The sequence below is a fragment of the Oculina patagonica genome, unplaced genomic scaffold (genome assembly GCF_052425735.1).
Source record: "Oculina patagonica isolate OP01 unplaced genomic scaffold, crgOcupat unplaced207, whole genome shotgun sequence".
Lineage (NCBI taxonomy): Eukaryota > Metazoa > Cnidaria > Anthozoa > Scleractinia > Oculinidae > Oculina > Oculina patagonica.
The window spans coordinates 1-13,842 of record NW_027558045.1 but is presented as its reverse complement, the minus strand read 5'-3'; the positions used below and the strand labels follow the sequence as shown (position 1 = coordinate 13,842).

At 38.4% G+C, this 13,842-nt stretch overlaps 1 protein-coding gene across 1 annotated transcript; it reads left to right on the top strand.

Annotated features, from left to right (window-relative positions):
- Window positions 1–189: 189 nt before the first annotated feature.
- Window positions 190–12,821, top strand: LOC144640236 (serine/threonine-protein kinase Nek10-like; the record flags this gene model as incomplete). The annotated part of the gene is made up of 25 exons (XM_078499436.1): window positions 190–314; window positions 998–1,058; window positions 1,486–1,523; window positions 1,890–1,974; window positions 2,207–2,248; window positions 2,712–2,790; window positions 3,364–3,431; window positions 3,639–3,718; window positions 3,878–3,964; window positions 4,570–4,659; window positions 5,389–5,428; window positions 5,633–5,724; window positions 6,185–6,257; window positions 6,433–6,478; window positions 7,316–7,377; window positions 7,825–7,911; window positions 8,030–8,052; window positions 8,506–8,547; window positions 9,548–9,650; window positions 10,417–10,545; window positions 10,774–10,815; window positions 11,917–12,012; window positions 12,219–12,264; window positions 12,433–12,554; window positions 12,708–12,821. Coding segments are annotated over 25 exons (1,872 nt in total), but the record flags the coding sequence as incomplete, so codon positions are not given.
- Window positions 12,822–13,842: the final 1,021 nt, after the last annotated feature.

Here is a 13,842-nt window from a genome sequence, read left to right as displayed (position 1 = left end):
AATTTTGAAAAGAGTTGGAACTGCTCTTGATTATTTAATTGCTTGTTTTAAAAAGCAGCGGTCAAATCTTTGTGGCAGTAAGGCTGCTTGTTACCTTAAATCTGTAGCCAGTTTGAATACATGTCTAGTACATACACTTCACTTGATTTGTTGGGTTTCAATGTTTTTTATGCTATACATTTTATGTAGCTTCCATCCATCTCATGGATACCAGATGAAAACCAGAACACAACATCTAATCCCTGGGCCCAAACAAATGGTGTATTGCCGCATCAGCACCAGTCAACAGAAGCTCTGGCTTTGGAGAAATTCAGGTTAGAAACATTGCTTTGAAGTACTTGTATATACTGTTGTGTTGAAAGCCTGTTAATGCAGCCAGAAATTGGCTTTGAAATCTCAGGTGTGACTTGGTGAGGCTAAACTTTTGTTTGGGGTTCAAAAACCATCTTGTCCCCAGATCTGCTTGTCCCTCTTAGACAGCAGAGCCTGGGGCACAAGGAACAAGTGGCTCTGGGGACACATGATTTGATTAGCTAAATTTTAACAAAGGGAGTTTCAAATCTAGCCAATCAAATTAACCATTTTAAACTCTTGTTTAAAAAAGGGATTTTAAAACAGTTCATTTGATTGGCTGTTTCTTTTGTTAAAATCCAGCAAATCAAATCATGTGTCCTTAAAGCCACTTCGTTCTCTTGCACAATCTCCGCCAGCTAAGAGGGACAAGCGGCTCTGGGGACGAGAATGGCTTAACAATAGTGGCAAAAACGTTAAAAAATGCTGAACCTCAAATAAATATTCATGCTCAGGGCATTTATTTAAAGCTTTACCTTGTGGATCCAGCCTTAAATATCTAATTTCCAATGTTTTATCGGGGCCTGGCATTTATTTGGAAAATACAGTTTAATCTATTTGCCATTATTACTTAGCTGTTGACTGTTGAAGTTTAATCCAGGACTGCTTTAGTTGTAACAAGGTTTCCTTTTTGCTTTGACAACAGTTCTAGATATCAAGGTGTCAGGAATTTCAGCTCACATACCTACCATAGTTATTTCAGCCAGGTTGGTAAATGTAGCTTTTCAAAAGTCATTAATCAAATATAAAATATGTGAGGCAGCGAGGCATGTCAGCGAGGCATGCAAGGAGGATTGAGTTTGGTTCAGGCTTTTAGCCAGGTGGGAGTCCAGGAGTCCTGTGGATGGCCACTTATCACAGACATTTAATATGAATTACTGTATACAGAGGTTTTTTCCAGCTAATTTGGAAGTTTTTAGACACCTTTGCACTCATAACTGCAGAAAAACACCTTGCATGCTCCCCAGGCCCCCCTGTGGGGACAAAGTCAGGCTTTATTAAAATTTTGGACTCCCACTTTTTATATCCTGGCTAAAAGCCTGGTTTGGTTTATGTTTCATGAAACAGCTGAAACGTGCGCTTATGCCCGGTTTTCGATAATTTTGTCAAATTGTCATTTTTGTTCACTTCTAGATTTTCACAGCCCTTGTAAAGCAAAGAGTCTGCTACCTGTAAGTGACTATTTACCAGTATTTTTATCAATTATTAACCTCATGTAGATACAAAGCCTTAAGCAAGATCCAGCTGAAATTTCACATGAAAACAGACTTACATGTAGGTAAACGTTTAGAGCTGCTTAGGCCAGGAAAGCCAGCTGGGCTTGTTTATGAACCAGCTTTGTGTTTTCTTAGCTACAAGCTTGGCCAATACGTCTTAAGAAATTTATTAGAATACTTGTTTTCACAACAGTGGTGTTCTAGAAAATATCTGTACCCCTCCCATGGAAGTTACCCATCCACCATACCCCTCTGAGAATTCCAATTTAAAAGATGTTCATCTGTAAATAAAATATTTTCCTTTTGTTTGTTTGTCTCTAGGGAATGGATTGAAAGAGTTCCTCCAGAGAATATCCTCAGAGTGCTAATATGCCTCCGAATGTTGATGAGAGATCATGTGTTCCAGGTACATGTACCAATAAAGTCAGACCTGTACAGGTACAGGTCATACCAGTTTTATTTTTATTCCCCTGACAATGGCAATGAATTTGAGATTTAAACCAGAGATAAATATAAACTACAACATGCAATGTATACATGCATGAACACTGTATTTAAGATCAGACCTGAGGTACATTGTAATTTTATTTTTTTTTAACTGTCCATGTTGTTGATAAACCTTTCCTTTTCAACTTTAGGTTGAGTTTTTTAATCTTGGTGGAGTCAAAGTTCTTTCAGAGGTAAGACTCTATAGACTTGGTATCCAGTAATGTTAGACTAAAAAGTTTCCCCTGGACACTGGCATCGATTTCAGCGATCTGTGAGGTTCTGGCACCTGATTGGCTATTGGGTTAGTCAAGTTGTATTGATTATTTGGGTGCAATAATAATTTTATTACTAGGCATTACCAGTACAAAATAATAAAATATTGTGTACATTAGCCCTTATATAAGTGTTAATAATATGTTTTCAAAATTGTTGATAGCATGACCAAGCTACCTTACACTAAAAACTTGATTATAAAGTTATTTCAAATTTTTGTATTTTAACATAGCCACAAAACTTATTAAGTTGTATTTTAATATTTATTTCACACTGTAAGCACTCTTCTTACCTTGGTCTGCCTGGCTTGTCGAGGATATAATAACTATATATTTTAACTCTTCATCAGCCTAACACTGATTGTACTTTTTTGATTAATAGCGGTTACAACTACTGACAGAAAGTTACCTTGAGAATGGAGAAGAACCATTTACTGTTGACATTTTGAAGGAAATGACAAGTAAACACCTTGTGTATTTTTTTAAGAAATGTTTATTAGTCTTTTTATTTTCAAGGTTTTTGTGTATTCTTTTGCTATTTTGGAATTATAATTATCACTTCTAGTGTTACTACAGAACATAATTTATACATGAAGTCTGGTCATCAATTTTTGGAAAATTCCTTGAGACAACAACCACAATGGGATAAATGATAAAGATAAAAATAATGGTCAACATGTCACAAGTGTGGGACAAAGAAAATTCTGAGTTCCCGATGGGAATCGAACCCATGGCCTCCCAGAGGTACCGGTTGGGTGCTCTAACCAACTGAGTTACCAGAGACTTGTGGCAAGCTGGGCCATTAACTAGGTTCATATGTGACACACGTCCTGCATACTGAGCACTAGGATTTACAGTGTAGAAAGTGTCAAGTGTGTGACAAATGATAAAGATGGTAAATTTTATTTTATTTTTTTACAATGTTTGATACTGGTGTGTATGTTGAAATGTAACCAATCTGCACAGTGTAACAAAAAGACTGTACTTGGCTACTCTTCATTGTCAAAATTGATTACCGGTACTCTCTTTTACAGACATTTGTCAGAAACTATCTGCAGATGTTAAACAGAGAGAGTGGCTGGTAGCATGTTGTACTCACAAGGTATGTGGGAATGCAAGTACATTTTACTAACCGGTACTCATGTTTACAAGTACTTGTAATGGAAGTAATGGCATAATTATAAATATATCCAGCAAAAACTGTTCAGTGAAAGATCATTTAATGTACAATCATTTAAAACCCTCACCACCCATGTCATTCATTTCTAAAGTCTAACTTCTGTGTCATCGATGTTTTTATGTTTGACAGGCCCTTGTTCTCCTCTTGTCAGCAAGCGATGTCATGGTACTTCACTGTTCGCTGTATGCCTTGATTGGCTTGGCTCAAAGGTCAGCTGTACATATTTACATATACTGTAAAGTGCATTAAGCCACCCAGTAGAATAACAGCCTACTGTAATTCATCTTTACTGACAGTAGTTTATATTCAATGCTGAGACTTGACACTCCACCCCTTATTGACTTGTTATGCTTTCTTTTCTACATCAGTGAAAGACCTCGAGCCTTGATTGGTGAACTGAACAGCACTGAGATACTATTGAGAATCTTGCAAGAATATGATATGCTTTCCAAAACGTAAGTCAGTAGTTATGCCATTTTTGAGCTATTGATGTACCTGTCTTCTGCCATGTACCGTAAAAGATCTAATAAACCCCCAGGGCGTCTATTAAATTTTAAGGGTCCTGAGGGGGGTGTTAAATAGATATGAGGCATTTTTTAGAGAGAGGCGTTTATTTCAATTTTGCTGAAACAACGTCAACAAAACAAAAAAAAGATGTGTGTTTCCCTAGAGAAATAAGATAGAAAACAGAGTACAAATGAGAGACTAATCTAATCTGTGCTAATTCAAAGCCTACAGATGTTGTTCATAGTTCGATATCGATGTCTTCATTGTCATCGGGGTTAAACATGTTGGCATGGTTGTCCTCTTCGATGTCTGAAACAAGTAAAAACTAAACAAATTGCCTGATTTCACTTTATGGTGCGTTACCTTGGTTTTCGAGGCGATTCTCAGTGGGGGCGTCTATTGGACAAGGGGCGTTTATTAGAGAGGGGCGTCTAATACAATTTTTACACGCCAGGGGAGGCATTTATTAGATACGGGGCGTTTATTTGAGAGAGGGCGTTTATTAGATCATTTACGGTATATAAAATTTCTGCTAATAATTATGTTGAATTAGGTTGGCAGCTGGACTACTCCGAATATTATGTGCTGACAGCAGTATCAGAGAGCAAGTGAAAGTCTTTGATGGAATTCCAATTTGTCTGAGGTTAGCATTCTCTATATTCATGCTATTATTTTTTCTTGTTTGGGGGGCACTTACATGCTTGTATTCTGTATGTACAGTAATTATATCGTGGGTGCATGCGCATGTAGCTAGTAGGTCCATGAGTGGGTGTTTTGGCCCAAAAGGTGGGTGGGTGGGATGAACAGTGGTTTTGCCGTATTGAAAGCACAGTGGAACCCATTAAACGAAGTCCTCGGTATAACAATTAAACTATATTCTTCAGCCCGGCCAAAGTTACAGTATGGATTTAACGAATTATAGTTAACTAGCGACAAAAGATGAATTTAGAGCAGACTAACAAGGATGAAAATACTTTAATCCTGTAAAAGGATAACAACTTCTTGAAAGACATATCTCCATATCAATGTGGATATTATATAAATGTCATTTTTGACATTTGTATAATACTGTAATATATGTGCTAACTATACCTCGATATAACAAACATTTTGGTTGTTTTGATCCGCAAATTTGTTATATCGAGGTTTTAGATATATTGAACCCTCGATATAACGAACAAATTTCCCCAGTCCCTTGGCACTTCATTAAATCGAGGTTTCACTGTACAAGCCCTTATGAGAAAATTGTTGTCAACTAGGATTATTGCTATCAACTGATAGTTAATTGGGGAATTCTATGAACATTTGATGTAATTATTTAATCAAATGACATTTCTGCTGAACTTAAAGACTGTGTTCATGTTTTCTCCAGCTTGCTACACTGTGACAATCTCAAACTATTGTGGAATGTGGTAAGTACAGGTATACGTTTTACTTTGCACAGTGTATGCAGGCAGGATTACTGTTCTTGGAGGCAATTATTGCAACCTATGAACAACCTTCCGCTTTCAATTCTTGTTGCATGTAACCTTTTACCAACCAATAACTTTTCACAGCTTACATGTACATCAGTTATCATTCAGTGAATGCTCATGTTTTTGTTTTGTGTACTACAGGTGTGGATTATTGTACAACTGGCGGAAGATGCTGATTCTAGCAATGACATCAGAGTTCTTGGTGGAATCCCACTTTTACTGGCTCTCCTACAGTAAGCAACTTTAAATCGCACTGATGATTTCCTCCCTTCAATTCCCCATCGCAAGATTGTTTCTGTTCAAATAATTTTGCAAGTCATAGAATATCTAAGTCGAATTAGAGCAGTTTTGAATTGAGTGTCGTAAAACCAAAACCAAAGTTATCACTTGAGCCAATCAAAGAGAACAGAGACAATCCAGTGAACCAATCAAAACTTAAAGCAAATACATGTAGCCGACACGAAACGCAGGAAAACATGCGCAAGCCAGTCATGATCGGTTTTGGTTATATACTTCTGATTGTCTGAGAAAGTGGCGCAAGAGTTTTAAATCAATTACTAAGCGTAGTAATACAAAACTAATGCATGCACGGATTACTTTCGACACTCAAGTGAAAACTGCTCTATTCATACCTGTTACTGCATTGTGATTTCATCGTTGTGACGCAATACATGTACCTTTGTTTTTTTGTAGAGATCGCAAGCCAAGCAGTGATACCTTATATCTAAATTCAGATTCAGGTTCAAAAGCATCTATCAATGCTGAGGTACTTATTATTATTTTGTGTAAATGCCATTCCTGCTTATTTGTATGTAAGCATCTAAGCTTCCTTTTAATAACTAGATGTACACCTATATTTTTCTTATTTATGTTGAAATCTTTGATATGTTAGTTTCCCCGTAGCTGCCTAAATTTGAATTTCATTTGTGTTTCTTTTTAATCAGGCAGAAGCTGAGCCTATGGAAGAAACAATGCCATTGAAAATTGGTGAGTTAAACTTATTCTTAATAGAAGAGTAACAAACCATTTCCGTATCCTGCGATATACGTAGTTTGCCAAGATTCGTCCGGACACTTAGAAAGCGCTGCATAACCACAGTTTTTCTAGCTGTAAAATGCGTTTTGTCGAGAATGTATTGAATAACATAGTCATCGAACGTAAAGGGACAGTGTCACAAGAAATCTAAGTTTTCGCATGCCCTCACTGTTAAGCAAAAATAATAACCTTTGAACAACAAAAGAAAGGTATGAAATCATTTTCCAACCGTAACCAATGGTTTTTAAGAATTTTCTTCCAAGTAAAACCGTCAAACCTGAAAACGTCGGGCCGACATTTTCAAGTTTTAGGCCACTCCTTTCCTACCAGTCTGTACCCATTCACATTTTAACAATTTTCGACTTGTAAAGTACAATTCATAACAACACCTTCATGATTTTGTGGCGATACTGCCTCTTTAATCCTGTTCCCTGGGTGCCAGACGCTGTAGTTTTTTCTCGTGGCATCGCTGCTCGTGGCGACGGCCTTCGGCCGCCGAAGCGAAGTATTCTTCCGCGCACGCGAAAAGTTCTCTAATACCCAGAGTATCAATCCTGCGGAATGTCGTCTAATGAATTAGCGAACTTGGCCTACGGCGGCGGCGGCTACATATCAGTCGATATCCCACACAATTTCACAGCATAATTGTTAAAGACGTGTAGCAGGCAATACCCCTTTCTATAAAAGTGGTCATTTTACCCCTCTTTTTTTCAGACACATTCCGCAGGCCAGAAATAGGCACTAGAAATTGCAACCTTGATTAACCTTCATGTGTTTATTTGTCTTTAGCTGTGTGCTCTGCCCTGACTGAACTTGTCGTCAATGACACTAACGGACAACAAATTGTACAGGTTGGTAGAATATATTGTAATTTTCTTCTCTTTAGGTAGCTCTATGATCCGATGATGGTCACTCAAAGCAACCCAGTTACCATTACCTTTGGTTTTGAGTTCTTTATGGTGATTTTCCCTTGAGCGTCAAAAGTAATTCGCGTTTGCTTCGGTTTTGCATTACTGTGCTTAGTGATTGGTTAAAAAAGACCCACGTCACTTTCTCGGCCAATCAGAAGAAAAACCAATACTCATTTCCCGTGCTTCGTGCCGGCTACAACACTGTACATGTATTTGCTTTGAGTTTTGATTGGTTCACTGAATTGCCTCTGTCCTTTGTGACTGGCCAGTAATTAGGTTTGGTTTTACGACATGCATTCGAAAACTGTTGGTTTACAACTCTTCATTTCAAACCTGCCCTATAAGTGATTAGCAATATTTCTTTACCATCCATTTCTTTGTTTTTAGTCCAATGGCATTTATCTGCTGGGTTTATTGATTCTTCCACAAGAATCATCGTCTTCTGATGAAGCGTCTACAGTAGAACATCTGCAGGTAGGTTGGGAATTTTCTTTTGCTTTTGTCACGCAACGCTTCATGTCACGCAACGCGTATTAGCTGCTATGTTAGACTGACCTATGTTGACTTGAGTGTTTTTTGTTTCCCTTTGCAGAAAAGCGCCTTCAGAGCTTTGAGGTTAGTCTCTTTCTTTTTTAGTTATTGAAGACATTTAAATCCGAACACAACCACGTGTGCAGTGTTTAATGTTACAACACGTTTTCAGAAAAATAACAAGCATAGATATATATCCCACAACATTTTCCTTTACATAATTGATATGGTTATGTAAGTTGTTGGAATGGTTTGATGCCATTTCTTGATCATAAACGTATGAACTTACTTTTGTCAGTACCATATTTTGGCAGAAACTCGTAGTTAATAATAATGACGGCTACGACATTATTTCCCGCCAAAATAAGACGCGTTTACTTCAGCCCACATCTACTTTTTGCTATCAAAAAAACGCACTGGAGCGCACTATTACGTTTTTTTTTTTCTCCAAAAATACTCGAAACTAGTAAACCTTCTTACAGGCGTTTCATATGCCGCTTATGCACAGAGTAACTGTTTTGTTTCTTTGTTCTGCAGGTTTCTTTTTAGTATGGAGCGGAATCGTCAACTCTTTAAGAGGTGAGTTCTTTAATGTACTGAAGGTTTGTCTGGCTTAAAACCTCTTGTGTTAGTGCACATGTATCGAGAAACCGCTTTCTCGAGAGCTTACTGGTAACAACATAAAAACGTAGGACTTCTAACTTTTTTCTCTTTCCCTGAGAAAGTCAATGTATATGTACGCAAAAAGGCAAAATCTGCGCTAGGACACACATCGCGAGAACTTATCCCGGTCTCCGTAGCATGTAGCGACCACTGTGCATTGCTACCCTCCCCTTCCACCCCCCCCCCCCCCTTCCTACCCGATGAGCTGCCAAGCCCATGAGGTCCCTTCTCTCCCCCACCAGCATTTTGTTGTCAGGTTTTCGCCAATAGCCATTGACACTCCTAGGTGGAGAGAGGCACTTTGGGAATGAAGTGTCCTACTCACACGAGAACACAGTGACCCTGGCCAGGGTTTGAATTCACCGCGGTCAAACGTCTCAGGCAGCTTTTCGTTCCATTTCGGCGTTTTTTGTTCATATTGAAGTGTTAGTATGAGCAAGGATAGATAAAAATAGTTGCTGAGTGTAAGCATAATCCCATTTCCTCAGGTAAACGAGTGTTTTTACTTCTTAAATGTTCCACATCCGAACCAAAGTGCTTTGACAAATGGCGCCGACAAGTCCGCATATTGCTTTTTTCAAACACGTAGAACTTTTTTAGTAAAGCTTCAAAAAACTTAGTAAACCCTTAGGATACTGGTAATGTATCGAACTTTGAACTGTGAAAATTAAAACCTTATCTTTGCAGTACGTTTCTTATTTTTTGCATATTTCTGTCGTTTGACCGCGGTCAAGGGTTTGAATCTCCACCGCTCGGTCTTTAATCCAACACGTTTAGCGTTGCGCCATCCCTCTTCGACAGAGAAATTGTCTCAATATTTTTAAAGCAAGTATTTCTGTAGGTATTATAACAATTCTATGACTTTAAAGAAGAATGAGAGTCTGTACATTGACATCAATTTGTCTTTAATTTGCAGGTTGTTTCCTCCTGAACTCTTCGAGAAGTTTATTGACGTCGGGCATTACGTCAGGGAACTGAACGCCTACAAGCCTTTAGTGGACAAGATTTCTACTTTAACGGTAAATGAGTAAACAGCTAAAAAAATAACAAAACAAAACAAGTCGTATAATTTGCAATTTGCTTCAAACTTGCCTCAGTTTCGACCATCTGAACTCCTCTCGTAAGTTTTTTATTTGTATTGTTCTATCGTTGCAAACTAACTATCCTAGCTTACCAGGCACTACTTGAATTCATGCAATCTTTAACGATGGGCTACTCAAATAGCTGTTGCACAGACTGAGAGACAGTGACCAAGAGAAAGGAAAAAACATCCAGAACTAAATACGTGTACAGTCAACTCTCTCTAAAACGGACACCGTCGGGACTGGTTTTAATTGTCCGTCTTAGAGAGTTTTCCGTCTTATGGGGAGTTTAGTTACAGTAAAACGACTGAAAAACGACAGAGTAGGGCCCAACACCAGGGGTTAGTATATAACATGGTAGTAAAGGTAAAGCCTGCGGTCGAGCCAAGTGGCTCATCAGGCCGGAGCTATCCCGGTTTCTGTAGCAATAAGCGGCTAGGAGTATTTCTACTCCCCCCTGGATGGGATGCTAGTCCATCGCAGGGTTACCCCCCAAGTAGTAAATTCGCCGGTTTCCAATACAACTGGGTGAAGAGACGCACTATGAGAGTAACGTGTCTTGCCTAAGAACACAACGAAGTGCCCAGGCCAGGTCTCGAACCCAGACAGCTCGATCTGCAATCCGGCGCACTAACCATTAGGCAACCGCGCCTCCCATAAATAACTTGAGCGTTTTTTTTTTCTTGCACATTTTCCCCACAAGGAGGAAGACATCTCAGTGATCAGGAACAACATTTTAACAACCAATCAGAATAAAGCTCCTAGTCATTCCGTTGGCTTATATGAAGTACTAGAACTTCTAGGATCAGGTGCATTCGGGAGTGTGTACAAGGTGAGTTTTAAAAAAATACCATTAGTTTGCTTTATCCTAATGCCAAGAAATGGGAACATTACCTTAACATTTGATTAAGTTCTCCTGACTAATTTGTCCACATTTTAGTATATAATTTTTAATTTGATGAGTTCGAATGTCTAGAAAGTAATGATTGTATATTTTTCCGAAAAACTTTGCCGTTCATTTGTGATTAATATTTTCTCTCCTTTTGTTTAACTCTTATAGGTTAGAAAGAAGAATGGTCAAAGCTTCCTTGCCATGAAAGAGGTATAGGACTAAGTAAACTGTTTTCCTTACTTTGATTATTGAAAAAGTAGAAAGGACTTAAGAGGAAATCCGCCAGGACTTGGAGTAGTTATTGGACAAAATTATGTACCAAAACTATTTACACCTGAATGCAAGCTTTTGTGTTACTGCTTCAAATATATTATCGAAAGAAATCTTTTCTAACAACACCAAACATCGAAAACAAATTTCGAAGTTCCACTGAATTCCCATGAATCGCTTAAAAGATGTGAGCTTTTGCCCATAGCTTGTGAACTTTGAATATCATTTTCTCAGACTCTGATAAGAAATTGTTGTACCAGAATTATTCCCACCTTATTGCAACCTTTTTTTTGATACTGCTTCAAATATCTTATCAAAAGAAATCTTTTCTAACAACACCAAACATCGAAAACAAATTTCGAAGTTCCGCTGAATTCCACTAAATCGCTTAAGACGAATTTACAAAATGGCTACACGTGAGATTTTGCCTATACCTTGTGAACTTTGAAATTCATTTTCTCAGACTCTGATAAGAAATTGTTGGTGTTATCACGGATAATTACTTACATCTTTACCTTTTATTAAGGGTAGGAAATAACGCAATAGGATTTAAATTATTCTGGTACTTGATTTTTGTCCAACTTTAATAAATATTACTCGACTTCCTAGTGGATTCCGTCTTAACCAGTTTTTGAATGTCGTTCTCGCCCATTTTGCAGAGCACATTGCTGTTGACGGTATCACATTAAGGAAATATCTCCATCCATCTTTCTCTCTCATCCGGGGGGGAATAAGTGCCAGATTTGGCAAATCTTCGTTGAAGCACTCGAAGAATTTCCGAATTATTTTATCCAATCAAAAACTAGCGCGAGCGCTCATGAGTACTCCGATAGCCGTCGCACATGATCGCGCGTATAAATATGTCATGTTGCTTAGCAACTTCTGGGACGAAAACCGCGGGCTCAGTCACTTCTCGGAGAGGTGATGTCGCAATCAACTGGCACTTGTTCCCCCAACCGCAGTATGGCCCTCGTGCTAAGTTAATGAATCCATGAACTCACAGGAAGTTTTGAGGTAACGTTGGAATTTTTACCTTTTTAGATGTCGGTCCACAATCCTGCTCTTGGAAAGACGGCCAAAGAGAGAGGAAAGAGCGTCGGCGAAATTGTTAACGAAACAACTATCATGAAAGAACAGGTGAGAATGTTAAATTGTTAGCAAGGGAAAAACAGGCATCGACTGTCATTGTTCAATTCTCACCTTCTCTCCCAAAACATGGGATGGGGGGCGTGGGGGGGGGGGGGGGGGTTGTCAAAACGGTGAAGTGTCCCAAGACTTTTGTCTCGGATTGTAGCTTTGACTCTAGGTTGGCATTGAATGTTTATATTTTCCTTTCCTTTCAGCTAAGACATCCAAATGTAGTCAAGTACCACAAGGCCTTTCAAGAAAGTAAGTGACTTTGCATTCAGTTGTCGTTCCAATTTCTCGGATTGAAGTTAAAAAAAGATCTGTGTTTTTTAACTTTCTACGTTGAGCGCATTCAAATACGTTTAACCAATCGTCCAATAATTGTCCACATTGTCAGCTTTAGGTAAAGCGTTGTCTTTTTTGTTGCAGAGGACAAGCTGTATGTAGTTATGGAATTAATCGAAGGAGCACCTCTCGGAGAGCATTTTAATTCCTTAAAGGAAAAGGGAACAAGATTTTCCGAAGATAGAATATGGCATATTTTCATACAGGTACATTAATTAGGCTTTGATGGTTTGTAATTTTCCCTTTTTTGTAAGCTTCTTTAATTTATCATTGTTATTAGTTCGTTTATGATGTTAGTGTGTGTGTGTTCGTTCGTTCGTTCGTTTGTTTGTTTTATATCTGCTTCTTTTTCGCTTTAGATCGTGCTAGGACTACGTTATATTCACAAAGAGAAACACATCGTCCACAGAGACCTTACACCAAACAACATTATGCTGGGAGAAAACGATAAAGTTACGATAAGTAAGTTATTGGTTTTTAACTCGGAAAAGAGTAGCCTGAATTTCAGACATCCCTCTGTGCTCGCCTGCTTGCCAGAAGGGACGTCTGAACACATTTGAGCCTAATGCCGTCCGGTGACGTCACTACACTTTGGTTTTAATTCATGCGGAAAAGTTTCTGTGGAGGCCATGAAATTGTGAAAGAAAAATCGCTTCAATAAAGGATTACAGGGTATAAAATTGTTTTAATAGTAAACTATTGAAAACTTGAGACAAATGAATGAGATTTTAATCGACTGCAGGCTATATTCTTTTACGGAACCGATTTAATCTAAACTGATTTGCTTTAAGCTTATCTAGCGATCAAAATATAATATGTTACGCAGCGGACAAATACAACACACTCGTGAGTACGGTTACAGAGGCATCAAGAAACGGAATTCAATACAAAAATATCCTACTTGACTGTGGGCACTGAGTTCAGAAATCACTGGCTCATCGAGGCTGCAGGACATAAGCGTCGAGCGGCTTTGTTGACAAAACAAGAATACATATATAAATTTGGCAAAACACTGCATGTCGAAGTGACGAATGCCGCCAACTTAAAACCTACCGATTTCCATTACTATTCTTCATCCGTAGGTAAACTAATAAAGTAATAAACTCAAGGTAAATAACTAATAAATTCATTTCTGGGAAGGTGAACTCTTTCGAACTCTTTCCAAACGTTTTCAAATTACAATCCTCGCGCGGTAAAATTCAGTCATAATTTCACATAATTATGCAAATAATTTTTAAATCAACCAATCAAAATCACTACCCGGTTTTCGGGTAGTGACGTCACCGGACGGCATTAGGCTCAAATGTGTTCAGACGTCCCTTCTGGCAAGCAGGCGAGCACAGAGGGATGTCTGAAATTCAGGCTAGGAAAAGAGTTGTTGTAAGCGAAGTGAATTTCACTCAATTCCTGTTAACATAGGCATGCAATGCGTGCAAGTGTTTTAAGGCCTCTAGAAAATTAGACCTGTTCTCTGATAATCTGCATTTCTAGTTT